At 41.0% G+C, this 24,284-nt stretch overlaps 1 protein-coding gene across 2 annotated transcripts in view; it reads left to right on the forward strand.

Moving 5' to 3' along the window:
* Window positions 1-24,284, forward strand: part of afap1l1b (actin filament associated protein 1-like 1b) — a 72,088-nt gene that overhangs the window by 19,592 nt on the left and 28,212 nt on the right. For both annotated transcript variants that reach the window (XM_060936257.1, XM_060936256.1), the window contains exons 2-10: window positions 7,292-7,417; window positions 7,533-7,631; window positions 7,720-7,808; window positions 11,385-11,496; window positions 11,614-11,700; window positions 15,217-15,407; window positions 15,513-15,692; window positions 23,142-23,234; window positions 23,315-23,393. In XM_060936257.1, coding sequence (XP_060792240.1) covers window positions 7,292-7,417; window positions 7,533-7,631; window positions 7,720-7,808; window positions 11,385-11,496; window positions 11,614-11,700; window positions 15,217-15,407; window positions 15,513-15,692; window positions 23,142-23,234; window positions 23,315-23,393 — 1,056 coding nt within the window. The remainder of the gene's footprint in view (window positions 1-7,291; window positions 7,418-7,532; window positions 7,632-7,719; window positions 7,809-11,384; window positions 11,497-11,613; window positions 11,701-15,216; window positions 15,408-15,512; window positions 15,693-23,141; window positions 23,235-23,314; window positions 23,394-24,284) is intronic.

A 24,284-nucleotide genomic window follows, 5' to 3' on the forward strand; every position in this document is an offset into this window, starting at 1 on the left:
TGGTTTGAATGAAGTGTGTGGAGAATAAACTGGGTAATATAGCTCATTTACATGATTTAATCAAGTTCTGTTTCATGCTTGGGTTGTATGGAATCAATTTTGTGCCAAAATGTTCATACAATACTTTTCAAATATCAAACAAAAACGACAAATCAAAATACAAAAAAAAGAAAAAAAAGTCAATTTTTTTAGACTGGCAAACAAATTATTCGTGTAATCGTGCAAAATATCAGTCTGTTACTCTTCAGAAACCTTTTATTTTTGTTCCGCGTCTTTCTCAGTTTTGTTTGACGTAATTTATTTTGGTTGCGATTCCAGCTTTCTCGTTTGCGCTCCCTGACTTTTTGCTTGCAGTTTTGGCACAAACTTCACGTGTGAGTGGGCTGTCCAGGAATGCATTCCCATTGGGTAACTTGTGTTTGACTGACAGCTACGCTCAGCCATTCCCTACTTGGATTTTGGCGGACTGTTTGACGAGTGACCGATCCATTGACGGTAAACAAGGATCGAGTGGACTTCAGTGGCGACTATGATATTGAATTTACACTTTGTTGAATTAATTCAATATCATAGTCGCCACTGAAGTCCACTCGATCCTTGTTTACCGTCAATGGATCGGTCACTCGTCAAACAGTCTGCCAGAATCCGAGTAGGAAATGGCTGCAACAGCCTCCAGGGAATGGCTGAGCATAGCTGTAAGTCAAACTCAAGTTACCCAATGGGAATGCATTCCTGGACAGCCCAGGAATGCATTATGGTTACCGATAATGGACAGATGGATGGATGGGGCTGTATAGAAGGAAGAATGAGCCCAACCCGTTGGGGGTAATAACGTGAAAATATATTGTTACAACAATAAACTTTTCACGTTATTACGTGATAATGATTTTTTTTTTTTTGCTTTTTTTCTGGTGTGGCAACAATACGAAAGAAAGAAGAAGTGGTAGTGGAAATCCAAAGGAAGAATTTGTTACCCTTTGTTACCCTTATCTAAGAATTAGATAGCTTGGAAATCTTGGAAAGTACATTTCATATGATTCTGATGTAAACAGTGCTGATTTCTCTTATGTGGGTTATACTCTGTGTGGCTGGGATTTAAATCTGTTCCCCAACCAACAATGAAAACCTCAGTAGATTTAAACTGTGTGAGAGAACTAACTTCTAGAATAGCTATAAAAAACTTTGTGTACGAAAACCCTTTACATTCCTAAACTGAACTTTTGAATATATCTCAATCACAAGTAAAGTTCTAGTATTTTAACATCTGGTGACCCCCCCCCCCCAAAAAGGGAGAAAAGATTTCATTTCACACACAGCTTTGAATGATCATTTAATACTGGATTTGATAAATATGAGTACTGTTTATAAGTATGACCATGAAAACTATGTCTAGGGTCATCATATCATACCAACCTTTATTCATAGCCTACAAACTGACAGGCTATATAGATGTCCCGTCCATCAAGCAGTCATTCCATGTTTAATTATTAAGAATTATTAATTCATCATTCATCTTCATTAAGCTTGGCATCTTCACACTCACACTCGTTCACATTCACAATCATGGCAATTTATCATAGACAGTCTACAGGGGGGAGGCAACGGAAACCAAAGGATAATATTAAAGGAACAGTCCATCGTACTTCCATAATGAAATATCTCATCTCATCTCATCTGATTATCTCTAGCCGCTTTATCCTTCTACAGGGTCGCAGGCAAGCTGGAGCCTATCCCAGCTGACTACGGGCGAAAGGTGGGGTACACCCTGGACAAGTCGCCAGGTCATCACAGGGCTGACACATAGACACAGACAACCATTCACACTCACATTCACACCTACGGTCAATTTAGAGTCACCAGTTAACCTAACCTGCATGTCTTTGGACTGTGGGGGACACCGGAGCGCCCGGAGGAAACCCACGCGGACACGGGGAGAACATGCAAACTCCACACAGAAAGTAATGAAATATCTTGTTCTCTGAATTGAGACGAGCTGATCCGTACCTCTCCGAGCTTTGTGCAACCTCCCAGTCATTCAGACACGCTGTTACTCCTGTTAGCAATGTAGCTAGGCTCAGCATGGCCAATGGTATTTTTTGGGGCTGTAGTTAGATGCGACCAAACTCTTCCACGTTTTTCCTGTTTACATAGGTTTATATGACCAGTGACATGAAACAAAGTTCAGTTACACAAATTGAAACGTGGCGATTTTCTATGCTATGGAAAGTCCGCACTATAATGACAGGCGTACTAACACCTTCTGCGCGCTTCAACAGCGCATTGATACCTTCACTCCTGTTTTCCCCCTCTCCCCCCTCTCCCCCGCCCCCCTGACTAGACTGTGTTCCAAGGAGTGCAGGCTACTTGTCTTGGTGGTCACGTTGGTTGTATTGACGGAAGTTAGGGGGGACGGGGGAGAGAAAAAAAACAGGCGTGAAGGTATCAATGCGCTGTCGAAGCGCGCAGAAGGTGTTAGTACGCCTGTCATTATAGTGCGGACTTTCCATAGCATAGAAAATCGCTACGTTTCAATTTGTGTAACTGAACTTTGTTTTATGTCACTGGTCATATAAACCTATGTAAACAGGAAAAACGTGGAAGAGTTTGGTCGCATCTAACTACAGCCCCAAAAAATACCATTGGCCATGCTGAGCCTAGCTACATTGCTAACAGGAGTAACAGCGTGTCTGACTGACTGGGAGGTCGCACAAAGCTCGGAGAGGTACGGATCAGCTCGTCTCAATTCAGAGAAGAACATATTTCATTATGGAAGTACGGTGGACTGTTCCTTTAAAACTGAAAAAGAAGTGTAATATTTTGAGACTCATTAAAGTTTGTGGTGAAAATCTGTCAAAAAACATCATCATCATTAACAACAACAACAAAAGCCACAATACTAATAGCTGTGCTAAATTCTTAGCAGCACAATAAATAAATAATGTTAAATGAATAATAAAAGTAAAGATTTGCAGTCAGTGGACAAACTGTATAAATAATTTGGTGGATTCATAAGCACGTGGCGGTGAGATGTTGATTATGATTAGCCAGATAAATTTCAGCATTAACAACTTTACCATAGAACTAGCGCTAGCAACACTTCTGTCAGCAAGATCCTGCTGTGGTACGCTAGCTTAGCTAGCAATCCTGTTTTCTTTTTTTTTTTTTTTGAAACACTGCATCTAGCAGTGTCGCTTTTTAATATTATTTTTCCTGTTTAGTTTTATTCAACATATTTATTTTTTTCTCATCACACGCCAATGAATGGTTCTGGAATTCTCTAGAACTATTTCAGAAAGAGAAAAAGGTTAAATTAATCTCTAACTTTGGGGAAAAAAAACTAGCATAGCACTAGGAAAAACCCATATGAACCAGTTAGTTAATTAGCTAGCCTACTAATGTAATACCCAAATTCTGTGATTTAGTATAATTAAAATATAAATCCCAAAATCTGGATTGGATTAAATATCTCATTCTCATCTCATTATCTCTAGCCGCTTTATCTTTCTACAGGGTCGCAGGCAAGCTGGAGCCTATCCCAGCTGACTACGGGTGAAAGGCGGGGTACACCCTGGACAAGTCGCCAGGTCATCACAGGGCTGACACATAGACACAGACAACCATTCACACTCACATTCACACCTACGGTCAATTTAGAGTCACCAGTTAACCTAACCTGCATGTCTTTGGACTGTGGGGGAAACCGGTGCACCCGGAGGAAACCCACGCGGACACGGGGAGAACATGCAAACTCCACACAGAAAGGCCCTCGCCGGCCCCGGGGATCGAACCCAGGACCTTCTTGCTGTGAGGCGACAGCACTCACCACTACACCACCGTTCCGGCCTTTGGATTACATATGAATACTAAATATCCGAACTAGTACAATGACGTTAATCCAAATGGGCTAGCTAAGATGCACAATCTCCCCTCAAATCAAGCCCTGTTTACAGTAAACCTGGATTACTAAGAAAGTAACAGCATATACCAAAAATAAATGACCATCTGGTGTGTTGTTTCCTGTGTTTGTTAGGAATTTCATAACAGTGCTTCTATTGTGAACTGTGCAGAGTTTTGGATGAACACTGATATATGAACCCAATTCAGGTCATGCCCATATCACCTCCTGTTTATTGCATTAAGCCACATTTGTTGCTTTGGTTTAGTTTTCTCCATCAGCCAGCCAAAATATCCAGATGTCCAGTTTCGACAGCTGAAGACCTTTCCCTCACTGCCATGCTACTGGCTAGTGCTTTCAAGCGTTGAAAGTGAATACATTTATTATTAGACATGCATAGATGTCTAGTTTTCTTTACAGCACTCCTATTTTGAGAACATTCTAATTTTAAATCTTGAAATAGCTTTTTGAAATCGTATGTTGTATTTTGATGGTAGAATTCACATAACAATTTAACAAAAGACAGTCAATAAGCAGCTTTACAGAAGTATCGATGTACAATACTATGCAAAAGTCTTAGGCACATGTAAAAAAATGTAAAGAAAGCCAAAAAATGGCTTAAAAATAATGAAATGAAATGTTTCAACATTCAAAAATAAGCCATAATAAAAGAAAGATAGTCAATATTTGATACGAGACGACCCTTTGCGGCGGCACGGTGGTGTAGTGGTTAGCGCTGTCGCCTCACAGCAAGAAGGTCCGGGTTCGAGCCTTGTGGCTGGCGAGGGCCTTTCTGTGTGGAGTTTGCATGTTCTCCCCGTGTCCGCGTGGGTTTCCTCCGGGTGCTCTGGTTTCCCCCACAGTCCAAAGACATGCAGGTTAGGTTAACTGGCGACTCTAAATTGACCGTAGGTGTGAATGTGAGTGTGAATGGTTGTCTGTGTCTATGTGTCGGCCCTGTGATGACCTGGCGACTTGTCCAGGGTGTACCCCGCCTTTCGCCCGTAGTCAGCTGGGATAGGCTCCAGCTTGCCTGCGACCCTGTAGAACAGGATAAAGCGGCTAGAGATAATGAGATGAGATGAGAGACGACCCTTTGTTTTAAAATAAATAGTAGTCTCAGGTACAATGAGTGCAATTTTATAAGGAAATGAGCTGTAGTAAGGAAATGAGCCATACTGAGCATCTTGCAGAACCAGCCACAGTTCTTCCGGACACGTTGACTGTCCCACTTTCTTCTTAATTTTGCACCAAAACCCAGTCGCCTTCATTATGTTTTCTTTTTTAATTTAAAAGTGGTCTCTTATTATATAATATGCTGCTCAGATACAAATTTTTTTCTTGTAACATTTAATTTTGTGCTGAAAAACTAATGTTTGGACTCTAAAATGTTTTTGTACTGACTCGATAATGTAGAAATCATAAAATAGAAATCTATAACAAAGATTGTATGAAAAAAAATAGGGTGCCTAAGACTTTTGCACAGTACTGTAGATTTAGATCTATAATGTACAAGCCAGATGCGATAATGGTGAGGGGGGAAAAATAAAACTTCCTGAAACAACATGAGGAAGAAACCTCTTCTCAGTGACACTGGATAGTATGATTAGTAATTGTTACACATTTACAACCACATACTATACAGTGGTGTTTGAAAGTTTGTGAACCCTTTATAATTTTCTATATTTCTTCATAAATATGACCTAAAACAATATCAGATTTTCACACAAGTCCTAAACATAGATAAAGAGAACCCAGTTAAAGAAATGAGACAAAAATATTATACTTGGTCATTTATTTATTGAGGAAAATGATCCAATATTACATATCTGTGAGTGGCAAAAGTATATGAACCTTTGCTTTCAGTATCTGGTGTGACCCCCTTGTGCAGCAATAACTGCAACTAAACATTTGCGGTAACTGTTGATCAGTCCTGCACACCGGCTTGGAGGAATCTTAGCCCATTCCTCCGTACAGAACAGCTTCAACTCTGGAATGTTGGTGGGTTTCGTCACATGAACTGCTCGCTTCAGGTCCTTCCACAACATTTCGATTGGATTAAGGTCAGGACTTTGACTTGGCCATTCCAAAACATTAACTTTATTCTTCTTTAACCATTCTTTGGTAGAATGACTTGTGTGCTTAGGGTCGTTGTCTTGCTGCATGACCCACCTTCTCTTGAGATTCAGTTCATGGACAGATGTCCTGACATTTTCCTTTAGAATTCGCTGGTATAATTCAGAATTCATTGTTCCATCAATAATGGCAAGCCGTCCTGGCCCAGATGCAGCAAAACAGGCCCAAACCATGACACTACCACCACCATGCTTCACAGATGGGATAAGGTTCTTATGCTGGAATGCAGTGTTTTCCTTTCTCCAAACATAACGCTTCTCATTTCAACCAAATAGTTCTATTTTGGTCTCATCCGTCCACAAACCATTTTTCCCATAGCCTTCTGGCTTGTCCACGTGATCTTTAGCAAACTGCAGATGAGCAGCAATGTTCTTTTTGGAGAGCGGTGACTTTCTCCTTGCAACCCTGCCATGCACACTACTGTTGTTCCGTGTTCTCCTGATAGTGGACTCATGAACATTAACATTAGCCAATGTGAGAGAGGCCTTCAGTTGCTTAGAAGTTACCCTGGGGTCCTTAGTGACCTCGCCAACTATTACCGGCCTTGCCCTTGGAGTGATCTTTGTTGGTCGACCACTCCTGGGGAGGGTAGCAATGGTCTTGAATTTCCTCCATTTGTACCCAATCTGTCTGACTGTGGATTGGTGGAGTCCAAACTCTTTAGAGATGGTTTTGTAACCTTTTCCAGCCCAATGAGCATCAACAACACTTTTTCTGAGGTCCTCAGAAATCTCCTTTGTTCGTGCCATGATACACTTCCACAAACATGTTGTGAAGATCAGACTTTGATCGATCCCTGTTCTTTAAATAAAACAGGGTGCCCACTCACACCTGATTGTCGTCCCATTGATTGAAAACACCTGACTCTAATTTCACCTTCAAATTAACTGTTAATCCTAGAGGTTCACATACTTTTGCCACTCACAGATATGTAATATTGGATCATTTTCCTCAATAAATAAATGACCAAGTATAATATTTTTGTCTCATTTGTTTAACTGGGTTCTCTTTATCTACTTTTAGGACTTGTGTGAAAATCGGATGATGTTTTAGGTCATATTTAGGCAGAAATATAGAAAATTCTAAAGGGTTCACAAACTTTCAAGCACCACTGTAAAGTCAAACAGAACTCACTGTGTTGAAAGGATGTTCTGTATTAGCATGTTTGTGTAAAAGAGACCTGGGACAAGAACAGGGCAGTCTTTCTGATTACAGCAGCAGTACTTGGGTACAAATCTTCACTTATCCTTCTTTCCACAGCCATGGAGCACCTGGTAAAGGAGCTAAATGTGCTTCTGAAGCTACTGGAGCACGAACATGTAAGTTCAGCTACTGCTGAGAAGATGAGCGTTGTCAGGAACCTTTTGGGACAGTTAAAGCCATCAGGTAAAGAAGCAAATATCACTGATTTCCATTGTTCAATAGGTTCTGACTTAAGAAGATGATATAACATTTACATGTCAGTTGTAATACATAGTAGTCACATTCTTTTTTTATGAAGCGTATGTTGATAGAGTGACTGGAAGCGACTTCATTTACATGAACACGTCCCTCTATGGAAATGGTACCAGCTTTGTCGAATCACTGTTTGAAGAATTTGGTACGTTTATTTAGCTTACAGTTGTGTAATGTTTTCTTCTATGGATTAATTGAATGATTAACATTGTAACGCTAATATCTGTGTTCAGACTGTGACCTGAAGGAGCTGAGAGATTCCCCTGAGGAGCTGAAAAAACAGGAAGAGGAAGAGACATTGAAGCACTTACCCACAAAATCAGTAAGCCACATTAAACTTATAACGAGCACAGTAGTTATTCAGGTAGTAGAAATACGCATTATATCTTTGAAAGTGCCGTACTTGCAGTCTTAATTTATAGCAAATAAGAAGCAATTATTGGACGAGGCTGAATAAAATATCACTTTGTTGATCAGTATCATTGAATAGACCTTCTTGGCTCGATTGGCGTGCTGTGGTCATGTGGTTTGAAATGGGTAAACAAACGCCTACACGCCTCATGTATTTGTATGGATTATTTGTATTCGTGAGCTGCAAAGTCTGAGATATAGCTCAAAATAGTACATTATTGTGCAGCTTATGGCTGCAATAACAATTCAACTGATAGTAGTCTATCGTTCCATTCTTTTCCAAGTGATAAAAGACTTCAGGAGGGAAGAAATTATTACATTTACAAACGAATTTGCATTGTTTGGTAGTTGTGTGCGCTGTAGCATTGAAACCTTCGTTTACCACACTTTGAAAGATGATTTGTGACAGTAATCGTAGACATGTGTCACTTTACCTCGCTCATTTGCACTATTCCGCACTTCCTCATCTTAACAGCTGCTAGTTTGTTCATGTTTCATGTTTACCTGCTATACCTCAAGTGCCCTTGACTGTTTGGTTATTTGAACCAATTTATATGTGTGTGTGTGTGTGTGTGTGTGTGTGTGTGTGTGTGTGTGTGTGTATACAGTGGTGCTTGAAAGTTTGTGAACCCTTTAGAATTTTCTATATTTCTGCCTAAATATGACCTAAAACATCATCAGATTTTCACACAAGTCCTAAAAGTAGATAAAGAGAACCCAGTTAAACAAATGAGCCAAAAATATTATACTTGGTCATTTATTTATTGAGCAAAATGATCCAATATTACATATCTGTGAGTGGCAAAAGTATGTGAGCCTCTAGGATTAGCAGTTAATTTGAAGGTGAAATTAGAGTCAGGTGTTTTCAATCAATGGGATGACAGTCAGGTGTGAGTGGGCACCCTGTTTTATTTAAAGAACAGGGATCTATCAAAGTCTGATCTTCACAACACATGTTTGTGGAAGTGTATCATGGCACGAACAAAGGAGATTTCTGAGGACCTCAGAAAAAGCGTTGTTGATGCTCATCAGGCTGGAAAAGGTTACAAAACCATCTCTAAAGAGTTTGGACTCCACCAATCCACAGTCAGACAGATTGTGTACAAATGGAGGAAATTCAAGACCATTGTTACCCTCCCCAGGAGTGGTCGACCAACAAAGATCACTCCAAGAGCAAGGCGTGTAATAGTCGGCGAGGTCACAAAAGACCCCAGGGTAACTTCTAAGCAACTGAAGGCCTCTCTCACATTGGCTAATATTAATGTTCATGAGTCCACTATCAGGAGAACACTGGACAACAATGGTGTGCATGGCAGGGTTGCAAGGAGAAAGCCACTGCTCTCCAAAAAGAACATTGCTGCTCATCTGCAGTTTGCTAAAGATCACGTGGACAAGCCAGAAGGCTATTGGAAAAATGTTTTGTGGATGGATGAGACCAAAATAGAACTTTTTGGTTTAAATGAGAAGCGTTATGTTTGGAGAAAGGAAAACACTGCATTCCAGCATAAGAACCTTATCCCATCTGTGAAACATGGTGGTGGTAGTATCATGATTTGGGCCTGTTTTGCTGCATCTGGGCCAGGACGGCTTGCCATCATTGATGGAACAATGAATTCTGAATTATACCAGCAAATTCTAAAGGGAAATGTCAGGACATCTGTCCATGAACTGAATCTCAAGAGAAGGTGGGTCATGCAGCAAGACAACGACCCTAAGCACACAAGTCATTCTACCAAAGAATGGTTAAAGAAGAATAAAGTTAATGTTTTGGAATGGCCAAGTCAAAGTCCTGACCTTAATCCAATCGAAATGCTGTGGAAGGACCTGAAGCGGGCAGTTCATGTGAGGAAACCCACCAACATTCCAGAGTTGAAGCTGTTCTGTACGGAGGAATGGGCTAAAATTCCTCCAAGCCGGTGTGCAGGACTGATCAACAGTTACCAGAAACGTTTATTTGCAGTTATTGCTGCACAAGGGGGTCACACCAGATACTGAAAGCAAAGGTTCATATACTTTTGCCACTCACAGATATGTAATATTGGATCATTTTCCTCAATAAATAAATGACCAAGTATAATATTTTTGTCTCATTTCTTTAACGGGGTTCTTTTTATCTCTGTTTAGGACTTGTGTGAAAATCTGATGATGTTTTAGGTCATATTTATGCAGAAATATAGAAAATTAGAAAGGGTTCACAAACTTTCAAGCGCCACTGTATGAGTATTTAGTCTACGTCTAGTTCATATCTAGAGTGTTTATACTGTTTATATTGTCTGTTTGAGTGTTTAGTCTGTGTGTAGTTCTTATCTAGTGTTTACACTGTTTATATTGTCTGAGCGTTTAGTCTATGTCTTGTTCTTATCTAGTGTTTATACTCTTTATTTATACTGTTTATATTGTTTGTCTGAGCGTTTAGTCTATGTCTAGTTCCTATCTAGAGTGTTTATACTGTTTATATTGTTGTTTGTTTTTTTCAATTATTCTATTTTTATTTATTGCATTGCCAGTTTGCACCGTGGGTCAGAGAGGACTGAAATTTCATCTGTGCTGTATGTCGAGCATGTGTAGCATATTTGACAATAAAGTTGACCTGACTTGACTTGAATTTTATCGAGTTTTTTTGTCCAGATTGTATCACTAGCCGCACTAGTAGAGCTATTAGCGACCGCCATTTTGGATTTATGTTTACCCATTTTGGATCCAGTGATCTCGAGTCCAAGGAGGTCTATAACAAAGAAATCAAATGCAATCACTGTTTTATTTACATTTCATAGAACTCAGAATACAAAAATGCGAAGTAACTGAGCAGGAGCAGACTATTATTTGTAGGCAGTTCGCTCAGCCAGTCAAAACAGTGTAAAAAATAATTTGAATGATAATCAGAATTATTTGACGAGATTGCCACAAATAAAGGCAAAGTATAAGTGCAGGTAGTGTGTATGTAATGACCTGGGGATGTGAGCACATATCCAGAGCAGTGGGCAGCTGTGCTGCAGCACCCAGGGAACAGTTCAGGGGTTAGGTGCCTTGCTCAAGGACACTTCAGGCATGGATGTAGAGGGAGGGGAAAATGATTTTCATTCACTCCCTGCTAGTCCATGGAGTCGAACCTTGACCTTTTGGTCCCAAAGTTGCTGCTCTCACCTTTAGGCCATGGCTTTCCTTGTAAGATATATTGCAAAGACTGGGGATGGAATAATGTTTGTAAGAGCTATATATAATAAGGGAGTGGATAATGTGTGTACATGAGAAATGCATGTGCACCACAGTGACCTTGTATCCCACGCAAAGACTGAGAAAAAAAAAAGTCTCCCATATGAGCTAGTTTCAGGTCTTTTGCATGTGTTTTTTAGATGTATTTGTGTCATTCTTAATGTCTTCTTGCCCCATCAAATCTATGTTCACAAGTCGTTGCTGGTATACAATATATTTTTTGACATAATGTAGTCTTCTAACATGCTGAATGTGGATGTAATTTATTCCTTAGAGCCCCACTGACACACCCCCTCCACTGCCCACCACACCGCCTCCTGAGGATTACTATGAGGAAGCTGTTCCGCTTGATCCAGACACCACACCTCAATACATCACCACCCACAGTCAGTGCTTTCATATTATCTACTGACATAAATCACGTTGCAAGAATGAAGACAATAAGCTTGATATCAATATTAACTCAACATTAGCTAACTCTCTGACGTTGACTTCTACTACAGGAAATCCAAGCCCAGTTGAGGACGAGGATGCATATTATGAAGATGCTGATAAGAACTATCCATTAACTCGCATAAATGGGCCTTCCTGTAAGAAACAAGAAGTCTTTGTCTCTTGAATTTTTGTGTGTCTGTTCATGGCACAAATCTTACTATGGAAAGATATTTGCAGTGTTAAGATTCGAATTAGAATTTTAGCAAACGGAATTGTTACGTTTTGAAGATGTACTTCTTATTAAGCCAAATTGAAATTGTATCCAAGACTGATTTGTAATTAAATGTAAAAATGCTCAGATATACAAGACAAATGTAAACTGTAAGCACCTTACACATCTGAAATTGAGTTTGGATTCAGTTTGATTTATACACCACTACTTCTGACAAACAAAACACATTCAGATTCAGTTGTCGCCATTTCACCCAATCAGCAGTCAAGAAATTGTGATGAACATTAATTCCATTAACTGAATTTGAAATGTTTTAAATTCGACAGCTGACTATCCATCCATCCATCCATCCATTATCTGTAGCCGCTTTATCCTGTTCTACAGGGTCGCAGGCAAGCTGGAGCCTATCCCAGCTGACTACGGGCGAAAGGCGGGGTACACCCTGGACAAGTCGCCAGGTCATCACAGGGCTGACACATAGACACAGACAACCATTCACACTCACATTCACACCTACGGTCAATTTAGAGTCACCAGTTAACCTAACCTGCATGTCTTTGGACTGTGGGGGAAACCGGAGCACCTGGAGGAAACCCACGCGGACACGGGGAGAACATGCAAACTCCGCACAGAAAGGCCATCATTGGCCGCTGGGCTCCAACCCAGATCCTTCTTGCTGTGAGGTGACAGTGCTAACCACTACACCACCGTGCCGCCCAACCTCTGACTATTTAAAAACAAAATTGGTTTAAATGAAAGTGACACAGGTCGATGTATTAAAAAGATGAATAGTACCCTGTGGAGCTAGAATAACCCTTAGGTACTTGACTCATACATTGTATTGCCTGCTGTCTCATGCCTGTGAAGGAGAATGAGCTGGAAAAACACCGCACGCTAATGTTTACACTTGGGTACAGAAACAGCCGAAGTTTATCTTCATTATAATATTATAATGAGCGAGGTCGCAACAAACATGGTGGAACCGGCGGCCTCCAACACAGACGCGAGCGCTCAAGAGCATTCAAGTTCACAGGGGCATTTAGGTTTGGAATATTCCAATTCTAACCTGTATAAAAATTGATGTAATAAGTAAAGATACCAATTAGTGTTATTTTGTAAGCTGTCATTGCCTGTCACTCACCTGTCCAGCAGCATCTTGGCAAAGTTGGCATCAGATGCCGCATTTGTTTTTGTCTTTTCAGCCCTCCACCAGGAAAGCTGGCCAGCAATATTTACTCGGCTTGTCTGTCATGTTTTTTCCCTCTCTTTTCTGGTGTGTTTTGTCTCTGACAGTGTCAGATATTTCCTTAAAATCGTCTTTTTTTTGGTCTCGATTTCGGAGTCTTTGTTCGATCTGGGCGATCCTGCCATGTTTGCTGTGGCTCCGCAGTTGTGACCTCTGACCCACACATAACCTCACATGACTTTTCCGAACTGGCTGCCGAGCGGTTTGTAAACAGACTAACACGTGGTTAGGACGCCCCGCATTAGGAAATAAAATGTATTGAAACAAGATGATGCATACCAGCTTTGGGGATGGGTATCAGTTCAAACAATTCAGAAAGGGGAGTGGATTAATTGATTCCTGAACCAGTACATCGACCTGCATCACTTTAAATTAATTCAAATTCTGAACATGAGCATACTGTATTATAGATAACGAAATTCCATTTCAAAAACTTCATTTACAGTGGTGCTTGAAAGTTTGTGAACCCTTTAGAATTTTCTATATTTCTGCCTAAATATGACCTAAAACATCATCCGATTTTCACACAAGTCCTAAAAGTAGATAAAGAGAACCCAGTTAAACAAATGAGACAAAAATATTATACTTGGTCATTTATTTATTGAGCAAAATGATCCAATATTACATATCTGTGAGTGGCAAAAGTATGTGAACTTCTAGGATTAGCAGTTAATTTGAAGGTGAAATTAGAGTCAGGTGTATTCAATCAATGGGACGACAATCAGGTGTGAGTGGGCACCCTGTTTTATTTAAAGAACAGGGATCTATCAAAGTCTGATCTTCACAACACGTTTGTGGAAGTGTATCATGGCACGAACAAAGGAGATTTCTGAGGACCTCAGAAAAAGCGTTGTTGATGCTCATCAGGCTGGAAAAGGTTACAAAACCATCTCTAAAGAGTTTGGACTCCACCAATCCACAGTCAGACAGATTGTGCACAAATGGAGGAAATTCAAGACCATTGTTACCCTCCCCAGGAGCGGCCAACCAACAAAGATCACTCCAAGAGCAAGGTGTGTAATAGTCAGCGAGGTCAAAAAGAACCCCAGTAACTTCTAAGCAACTGAAGGCCTCTTTCACATTGGCTAATGTTCATGAGTCCACCATCAGGAGAACACTGAACAACAAATGGTGTGCATGGCAGGGTTGCAAGGAGAAAGCCACTGCTCTCCAAAAAGAACATTGCTGCTCATCTGCAGTTTGCTAAAGATCACATGGACAAGCCAGAAGGCTATTGGAAAAATTTTTGTGGATGGATGAGACCAAAATAGAACTTTTTGGTTTAAATGAGAAGTGTTATGTTTGGAGAAAGGAAAACACTGCATTCCAGCATAAGAACCTTATCCCATCTGTGAAACATGGTGGTGGTAGTATCATGGTTTGGGCCTGTTTTGCTGCATCTGGGCCAGGATAGCTTGCCATCATTGATGGAACAATGAATTCTGAATTATACCAGCGAATTCTAAAGGAAAATGTCAGGACATCTGTCCATGAACTGAATCTGAAGAGAAGGTGGGCCATGCAGCAAGACAGTGAGCCTAAGCACACAAGTCGTTCTACCAAAGAATGGTTAAAGAAGAATAAAGTGAATGTTTTGGAATGGCCAAGTCAAAGTCCTGACCTTAATCCAATCGAAATGTTGTGGAAGGACCTGAAGCGAGCAGTTCATGTGAGGAAACCCACCAACATCCCAGAGTTGAAGCTGTTCTGTATGGAGGAATGGGCTAAAATTCCTCCAAGCCGGTGTGCAGGACTGATCAACAGTTACCGGAAATGTTTAGTTGCAGTTATTGCTGCACAAGGGGGTCACACCAGATACTGAAAGCAAAGGTTCACATACTTTTGCCACTCACGGATATGTAATATTGGATCATTTTCCTCAATAAATAAATGACCAAGTATAATATTTTTGTCTCATTTGTTTAACTGGGTTCTCTTTATCTATGTTTAGGACTTGTGTGAAAATCTGATGATGTTTTGGGTCATATTTATGCAGAAATATAGAAAATTCTAAAGGGTTCATAAACTTTCAAGCACCAGTGTATGAATTTTATTGACGAAATTAAAATCCAAATCTTAGTGCCACAAATATTCTGTCTTTTTAACACAAAAATATAAAGTGTTCTCAAGAATTGTTGGCGTTTATATAAAAGTAAAACATTACATTTTTCATTTAATTATTTGTCCTTCCAGACAATGATTCGGATGCCTTGAGTAGCTCTTATGAGTCGTATGATGAAGAGGATGATGAGACAAAAATGAGAGAAAGGACAAGTCCTGTGGGCCCGGTAAAAGACTGCCGCAAATTTGCCTTCCTGCTGCGTAAGAAACGCTTTGGCCAATGGACCAAACAGTTAACCGTCATCCGTGAGAACAGACTACAGGTGATCTGACCTGGATACACACTCACGCAAATCACAGCAAGTTTAACAGTCCACATATTAATGGGCCTGTGTTGGAGAATATTCTAACAATCGTTTCCTCTGTAGTGTTTCAAGAACCCGAAGGACCGAACACCACACACTGACCTGCCTCTGAATCTGTGCAGCGTTGTCTATGTGTGTAAGGACGGGAGACGCAAGAGACATGAGCTTAAATTCTCTGTTCCTGGAGGAGAATCTTTGGTGTTAGCTGTACAGAGCAAGGAGCAAGCTGAGAGCTGGCTTAAGGTGATTCAAATAACAGTTTGTTTTCAGTTCTAAATGAATTACAACAGGGGTTTTCAAAGTGTGGGAGAGTCAGCCCCCCCTCAGAGAGCAAATAAACAACTGCACCCCCCCCCCCCCTTACAATTTTTGTTGTTGCTATACTTAATGTTCCATTCGTGTTTTTAAAAAATGGTTGTTGTACACATTATTTTTTTCTTTTTCACATTTTAAACATCTGTGCTTTTTAAAACATCTTGTTTTACACATTTTAAACATCTCATAGCATCGTTAGCTAGCACCTCTTGGCAGACAACACACTGTGGCAGTGGAGCATCTTCAGATCCAGTCCATGAAAATCCAAACTTTAAATAATCGTGGTCATACTTCCTTCTTTTTCCAGTCCCCCCAGGATTCCGCGGGCCTTTTTTGTGATTGTTGCGGGCTAAAATATCTGATGTTGCGGGGGGTTTTCCCAAAAAAATTGCGATGAAAGTTGCGGTGTTTTTTAGGTTTTTGTTGCAATTACATTGCAGGAGGAAGTGAAAGTTGCGAGAAATTGTTGCGATTTTCTCTTTTTGTGATTAAAATTGAGTGATATGTTAAATATTAAGTTATTACTGAAAAACTATTGATTAAAAAAACAAAGACACTGAGAAATGGTCCTATAAACAACTTTACCAATATAAAAGATTACCAGGACTACAAAAATGCAGAAAAATAGGCTTTACTTATCCAAATGCACCTGTTGGTTCAAAAGTTAAAGTGCAGAGAACCTCACAGCACAACATGAAGTTACCTTAAAATATAATATAAATGCCTCAGCTTTCATATAAGAAAAAAACTATTAATACTAGTACTGTGTGCAGGCAGTCTCTCCTGAAGACTAAATTAAACAATAATTATAAACTAATAAAATAAATGGCTCAGGCTTCATAGAAGAAAAAAAAACAATTTGAACAGAATCTCACAGTATGATGCTGAAGCTGCCTAAACAATGGAAAATAAAATACCATTTTGGCAAAAATGTTGGCATCCATTAACTTCTTGTATTAAGTAAAAAAAAAATAAAGTGCACACAGTCCTTCACTGTAAACATAACACACTTTCAGTGTTGCCAGATACTGCTGACATTTTCCAGTCCAAAATATGTTCAAAACCCGCCAAAATGCACTTGAAACCTCCCAATCTGGCAACACTGCACGCATGCTGCTTCTCTTGAACACACGAAAGTAAGGCGGAAGGTAGTTTGTCGACGTCACCTCAAGACGACGCCAATGATTGGTCAAATTTGCGGGAAAGTTGCGGTGATTGGATATAATTGCAACACCGCCCTGAATTCGCAGGGATTGGTTGAATTTGTGCTGAAGTTGCAAATCGCAACATCCTGGAGGCTCTGTTTCTTTGCTTGGCCGAGACTTTGTCTCCTCACTCACTGTAGCTTTAGGTACTAAAAATCGATCCATTTTGTCTCTCACGTTGCGCCCCCCCTGAAGAACTCTGGCGCCCCCCCAGGGGGGGCGTGCCCCACACTTTGAAAAGCCCTGAATTACAACATTTGTTAACAACTTCTTTTTTTTTTTTTTTAATAAATCAAGTGTGCTGAGAAACAAGTCTCTCAGGCTACATACATTAATCTCTACGCTGAATATATGCATACATTGTGTAAAATGTTCTGGGATCAACACCCTTTTATTGTTCTTGAAACAATGTTCATTTGAACATTTTAACCAGCCCCTGGCACCTGATCATCAGTGTGCACAACTTATTCTCATCTCATCTCATTATCTGTAGCCGCTTTATCCTGTTCTACAGGGTCGCAGGCAAGCTGGAGCCTATCCCAGCTGACTACGGGCGAAAGGCGGGGTACACCCTGGACAAGTCGCCAGGTCATCACAGGGCTGACACATAGACACAGACAACCATTCACACTCACGGTCAATTTAGAGTCACCAGTTAACCTAACCTGCATGTCTTTGGACTGTGGGGGAAACCGGAGCACCCGGAGGAAACCCACGCGGACACGGGGAGAACATGCAAACTCCACACAGAAAGGCCCTCACCGGCCACGGGGATCGAACCCAGGACCTTCTTGCTGTGAGGCGACAGTGCTAACCACTACACCACCGTGCCACCCCACTTATTCTTCTCTACTAATTTATCTCATCTCATCTCATCTCATTATCTCTAGCCACTTTATCCTGTTCTACAGGGTCGCAGGCAAGCTGGAGCCTATCCCAGCTGACTACGGGCGAAAGGCGGGGTACACCCTGGACAAGTCACCAGGTCATCACAGGGCTGACACATAGACACAGACAACCATTCACACTCACATTCACACCTACGGTCAATTTAGAGTCACCAGTTAACCTAACCTGCATGTCTTTGGACTGTGGGGGAAACCGGAGCACCCGGAGGAAACCCACGCAGACACGAGGAGAACATGCAAACTCCACACAGAAAGGCCCTCGCCAGCCACGGGGCTCGAACCCGGACCTTCTTGCTGTGAGGCGACAGCGCTAACCACTACACTACCGTGCCGCCCCTTACTAATTTATTTAAGCAGGTAAAATCTCATTAAGATTAAAAAATCTTTTCCATGAGGGACCTGAACAAGACCTGGTCAAACGATACAAACAAACAAATACGGCTTTTTTTTCCACACACTCTAAATTAGCAAATATTTAAGAGTTATTCCACAAAATTGAGTCATACATTCACTGATAGCCGACGAGACACGGAGCGCCTAGTTGGCTATAAGCAATGTATGATGAGATTGAGTGGATTAACTGCTTTATTCTATGCACATTCACTGGATTTTGAGAAACAGAGTGTTTTTAATTTTATTTTTTGCAAATTTGATAAATAAAAACTTTACACAAAACGTCTGACAAAATGATTTCCGCTGAGAATGTAAACAAACCGGCGAAATGACAGTAGCAATTTGTAAAAAAAAATGCTATAATAATAATTCTTGAAAAATAAAAAAAGATACGTTCTTACCATCAAATACTTTCACTCCATATTTTGTTGCTTTTTTGTTGTATTTTTTTGGGTTTTGTTTTTGAGTAGAGTTTTTATTTCGTCCTCGGTTGGTTCAGCAACACGCGCCGCCGTTTTGTTTTTCTCTACTCATGGTATATGACAGTGGCGGCTGGTAGTCTTTCAAACAGGGGAGGCTGGTCGGTTATGATATTTCCAGATTTTAAAAGAAAAAAGAAAAAAACCATCAATTTTGGCCATACTCTTGCCTCTGATCTGGCTGATTGTTGGCAGGGTCACAAACTGTGAAATAACAGGTTCTTTTGGCCCATTAGCCTACTGTCCAATATACATGATGGTGGTGTTGGGGGGGGATATTTTAACATTTTATATTTTAAAATTGTGGCACGTTTTTTAAAAATTCATCATTATTGAAAGCAGCTCTTTGTCAGGAACCTCAGCATTCAATGACACTTTCCCTATATTTTACTTATTTTGACTGAGAAATGTTTTATTGACAATTTTGATAAGCCTTCACTTTTAATCCATGTCTGTAGTGTGAAATGTTCTCGGCTGTGTTTTTGTTTAAAAATGTTTTCCAAATTGTAGCTGTGTTTAATTCATATCCAGAAAAATATATATTCCAATATAATATACTCAGCATAAACATTTTAAATAGATTCTATATTTTTGGTCCATCCATGATATATTACTAAAGTAGCCTATTTACTGTTGTTGATGTGGGTCACTTGCTGTTAGCCAATTCACTTTCTCGTACCAGGAGAGCTGAAAGGAACGAGTATTATTCCCTACCTTTTTCACCAAGTCAATTTGAGGCGTTGGTCTACCCTGCTCTTTAATTTTAATTTTTTCCTCGAAAGGAAGACTGACAAATGGCTTCGCCAAAATTAAATCAGCAATGCTCGGCATCCGTGCGCAGCTTTCTTGCTAGCTGACTAGCCCCCTCAAGTTCAAGTTCAGTCACTCAAATAAACGACATTTCTGGAACTAAGAAAGCAAACTTGACAACACTATATTTACACTTTATTTACAATGAAAATATATACAAACTAAAAAAGCTGGTAGAAACCGTATGTAATGAATGAAATCGAAATGTAAGCTGATCTCTTACAATACACCACAGCACTTGCGAATCCGCATGGGACTGAACTGAAATTCACCGCTGCCTGTCTATATTTGAAATGAGCTGTCAATCAAAGAAAATATCCGGCCACTTTCACCAATCACCAGTCTCCTCGCGGAAACTGCCATGTCCCTCCCACTGTGAGGCTGGGAGTCCGGTGGGCGGGCGTTTTCGCAGTATTTGTCCAATAACCGTCTTGCATTTTGAGATTGAAAAGCGCATAGCTCCCAAATGCCATTGAAGTCCACTGAGGCTGGGAGTCCGTGAGACTCCGTGGGCGGGCGTTTTCGCAGTATTTGTCCAATAATCATCTTGCATTTTGAGATTGAAAAGCGCATAGCTCCAAATGCCATTGAAGTCCACTGAGGCTGGGCTGCATCGCGCTGTCACGAGGAGGAAAAACTCACGCACACATTAGGCGAACTGGGGAAAGTTATAACGTAATGATTTCGCACTGTAGTTGGGTTGAGCACATATATTTCTATGATTCGATGTTCGTCATTTTTAGAGGAGGCTGAGCCTCCCTCGTTGTCTTAGAGCAATCGCCTGTGGTATATGAGCTGATAGTCTAGTAGTAGGGTAGCCAATCGGAGCATACGATTGCTCATATCCAGTGAATGTGGACAGAATAAACTGTAATATCCAGTTTCTATACAATAAAAGTGTCACAGCCCAGTCCAGTCCATCCATGCCTTAGATTGTGGGACTTCCATGCCGGCTCCAGGACAGGAATTCAGTCCTGCTTTGCCGAAGGCCATTTCCTGAAGTGGCACTCCCACACCTGCTACCACTCCTCTCCCATCAGCCAGGGCTTTTTAAGAGCTGTTTGGAGCTACTCCATTTGCCAGACTGTCTCTTGTAGACTTTCCTTGCCTCGCTACAGCTCATTGGTATCGTGTCTTCTTGATTCCCCCTGCCTGAATTTTTCCTTGTTTTTGTCAAGTTTTTCTGTCCAGTTTTTTTGTCCCTGTTTTTGCCTGCCTGTTCTTTTGAATTGTGTCTTTTGCTACCTCTGCCTGGATTTCCCTTGCACCTGTTCAACAGTTCATCAGTTTTTGCGAAGATTTTTCTGTCCTGTTTTTGTCCCTGATCATGTCTGCCTGCTCCTCTGTGTTTTTGACCCCCTGGCCTGTTTTTTGACGACCGATTTTGCCTGAGCCCTACTGTACCTTTGCCTTTCTGCCATCTACTTCATTAAAGAAGTTTTCTCTTTACACTGCCTGCCTGTTTTCTGAGTCTGCTCTTGGGTCCTCACTTCACCTCAGCTTGCCATTCGTGCCAAAAAGATCACGGACAAAACATGCACAATTTCAAAAATGATTCCAGAGCAAATTTATGAGCTCTTGACATTGGTCAGGAGGACTATTTTCTGGATCCTTGACCTAAAATTTGACTCCTGAAATGGTTCCAGACAGCAGAGATGTCGTTGCTGTGTACTCAATTTCTATTCATAAAATGAAACAGAGGCGGCACGGTGGTGTAGTGGTTAGCGCTGTCGCCTCACAGCAAGAAGGTCCGGGTTCGAGCCCTGTGGCCGGCGAGGGCCTTTCTGTGCGGAGTTTGCATGTTCTCCCCGTGTCCGCGTGGGTTTCCTCCGGGTGCTCCGGTTTCCCCCACAGTCCAAAGACATGCAGGTTAGGTTAACTGGTGACTCTAAATTGACCGTAGGTGTGAATGTGAGTGTGAATGGTTGTCTGTGTCTATGTGTCAGCCCTGTGATGACCTGGCGACTTGTCCAGGGTGTACCCCGCCTTTCGCCCGTAGTCAGCTGGGATAGGCTCCAGCTTGCCTGTGACCCTGTAGAAGGATAAAGCAGCTAGAGATAATGAGATGAGATGAGATGAAAATGAAACAGAATTTCAGCAGCGATCGAACCATCAAACACTCTGAGCTGTAGCTGATCATTTAACCTCAACTGAGTACTCTGTTCATCGTTCGCATAGGCAATATTATCTAAGCTAGACCCTGGCCTATCTAGCTTTGCAGGATATGGTAGTTGTGAATGCATACTACTAAAAATCCTCATTTAAATTAATAACGTAGAAAGTGCAGCTTCAAGAATATAACTTAAGCATGTCTTTCCTTCGAGGAAGCACGTGTTAACCATCACCCTCCCTAGTCCTTAGCTGTTTTAGGATTGAGGTGAGCTGGCTGGTGGGTGAGAATTGGCAAGAGACCAAATTGGGGTGAAAAAGCTGTGACCGTATGTTAGAGTTGCTTCTTTATCTATTTTATTTAAAGGTTCTGACTGCAAGGTTGAATTCTGGGCAAAATGTTCTATTTCTATTGCTGTTGGAGTTTCGAGATGTTTCACTGCTGCACACACTGTCTCCAGTGTGTAAATGCTTTGCCGAGATAAAACGCATCCCACGTTTTACAATTCCGGAGATCGCCGAAGCAAGTGAGCAACAATATCACGTGACCACCGTGGGGCGAGTTTGACCTACTTTTAACCAAAACAAGTCGTCATGGGCAAAGATGGCGGCCTCGGCTCTTCCACCAGCTAAAAGCCAGCGGAAAAGAAAAGGAAAGCCTGCCTAGTGAGTGCAACTGCAAGATAGAGCAAGGTTAGATGACATCATTTTTCTGGACAGATAACTAAATCATTCTAGCTAGCGCTTAGCTTTCTTAGCATTAGAATGCATGGGCTCGAGTCCATGGTCGCGAGTACGGGTATGGAGTTATACACCTAATGTTTTGATCTTACAGAGAAAGAAACGATAACACAAAAGCAGTAACAGAGGAAAGATATATTCGTCTTTTGTTTCACAGATCTATTCGCGAATGTTAACCACAAATCACATCCCTATGACTCAAAACTCCCCAAGATCGATGCAGAGTCACAATGTTTTCTGCGCGCGGCCATCTTGGTGTGACGCAGTTCCATAATTATGCTAATTAGTCAAAGCTCCTTGTGTTTGGCTGTTTCTGTAGGGCTGTACTGTTTACCTCGAGAGGTTGGAAAATGGTCCAGTGGAGAAAATCGACCCTCAGCACATCAAAATGATCATATCTTGTTCGCATGATATTGTTCTTGCGGGACATAGGAGAATGCCATGCATGATAAAAAACAATTGAAAATTTCAGATGACTTTGCAGTCAGAACCTTTAATATATTGTCAAATAAGGGTTGCACGTCGCAGACTCAGCTTTCCTGTATTAAATACTGGACATGTGTACTCAATGGCCATCGATTAAATCCACCATGTATCAAATTGTCAAAAACTTCACAGAGTTTCTACTGGTTAAAATGTACAGACTATTGTAGACATAACTGTTTGCTCGTTGTAGGATCCATGACAAACATTGGCTATGAAGTTTTCTTCTTTTTGACTAAACCTGTTTAGGCCATTCAGGAAGTTAATACTGCGGCAAATGGCATCACTGGACTGGAGATTTCCTCGTCCCCTATGACTCAGCGCAAGACAGAACTGGACAAGGTAAGTCACGTACTCATGCAATACAGCCTAAATGTTTTCCCGACAAGTCCCTGAGTGCTATTTTCTGCCTCTGAATGCAGATGATGCTTACTGATAAACATACCTCAGATTCTGACAGTGTTGCCAATGGAGACTGTTCACGGGAGAGTGGTGAAAATGGTAAGCACTCATGGTGTTTTGAAAACACTTCCTTGGTGTAGGTTACGGCCATAACAAGTACAATACTGTACACAAGTCTTAGGCACATGTAAAGAAATGCTGTCGACCAAAAATGGCTTAAAAATAATGAAATGGAATGTTTCAACATTCAAAAATACTATAAACAGTAATCAGTAAGCCATAATAAATGAAACAAAGTCAGTATTTGGTGTGAGACGACCCTTTGTTTTTAAAAAAAAAGTAGTCTGAGGTACAATGAGTGCAGTTTGATAAGGAAATGAGCTGTAAGTTTTACTGAGCATCTTACAGAACCAGCCACAGTTCTTCTGGACATGTTGACTGTCACACTCGCTTCTTAATTTTGCACCAAAACCCAGCAGCCTTCATTATGTTTTCTTTTTTAACCTGAAAAGTGCTCTCTTATGGAATATGCTGCTCAGATACAAACTTTTTTTTTCTGTAGCATTTAATTTTGTGCTGGAAAACGAACGTTTGGAACTCGAAAATGTTTTTGTAGAAGTCATAAAATAGAAATCTGTAACAAAATTTGTATGAAAAAAATAGGGGGCCTAAGACTGTTTGCACAGTACTGTATCTCATCTCATCTCATCTCATCTCATTATCTCTAGCCGCTTTATCCTGTTCTACAGGGTCGCAGGCAAGCTGGAGCCTATCCCAGCTGACTACGGGCGAAAGGCGGGGTACACCCTGGACAAGTCGCCAGGTCATCACAGGGCTGACACATAGACACAGACAACCATTCACACTCACATTCACACCTACGGTCAATTTAGAGTCGCCAGTTAACCTAACCTGCATGTCTTTGGACTGTGGGGGAAACCGGAGCACTCGGAGGAAACCAACGCGGACACGGGGAGAACATGCAAACTC

Source organism: Neoarius graeffei, chromosome 12 (assembly GCF_027579695.1).
Source record: "Neoarius graeffei isolate fNeoGra1 chromosome 12, fNeoGra1.pri, whole genome shotgun sequence".
Lineage (NCBI taxonomy): Eukaryota > Metazoa > Chordata > Actinopteri > Siluriformes > Ariidae > Neoarius > Neoarius graeffei.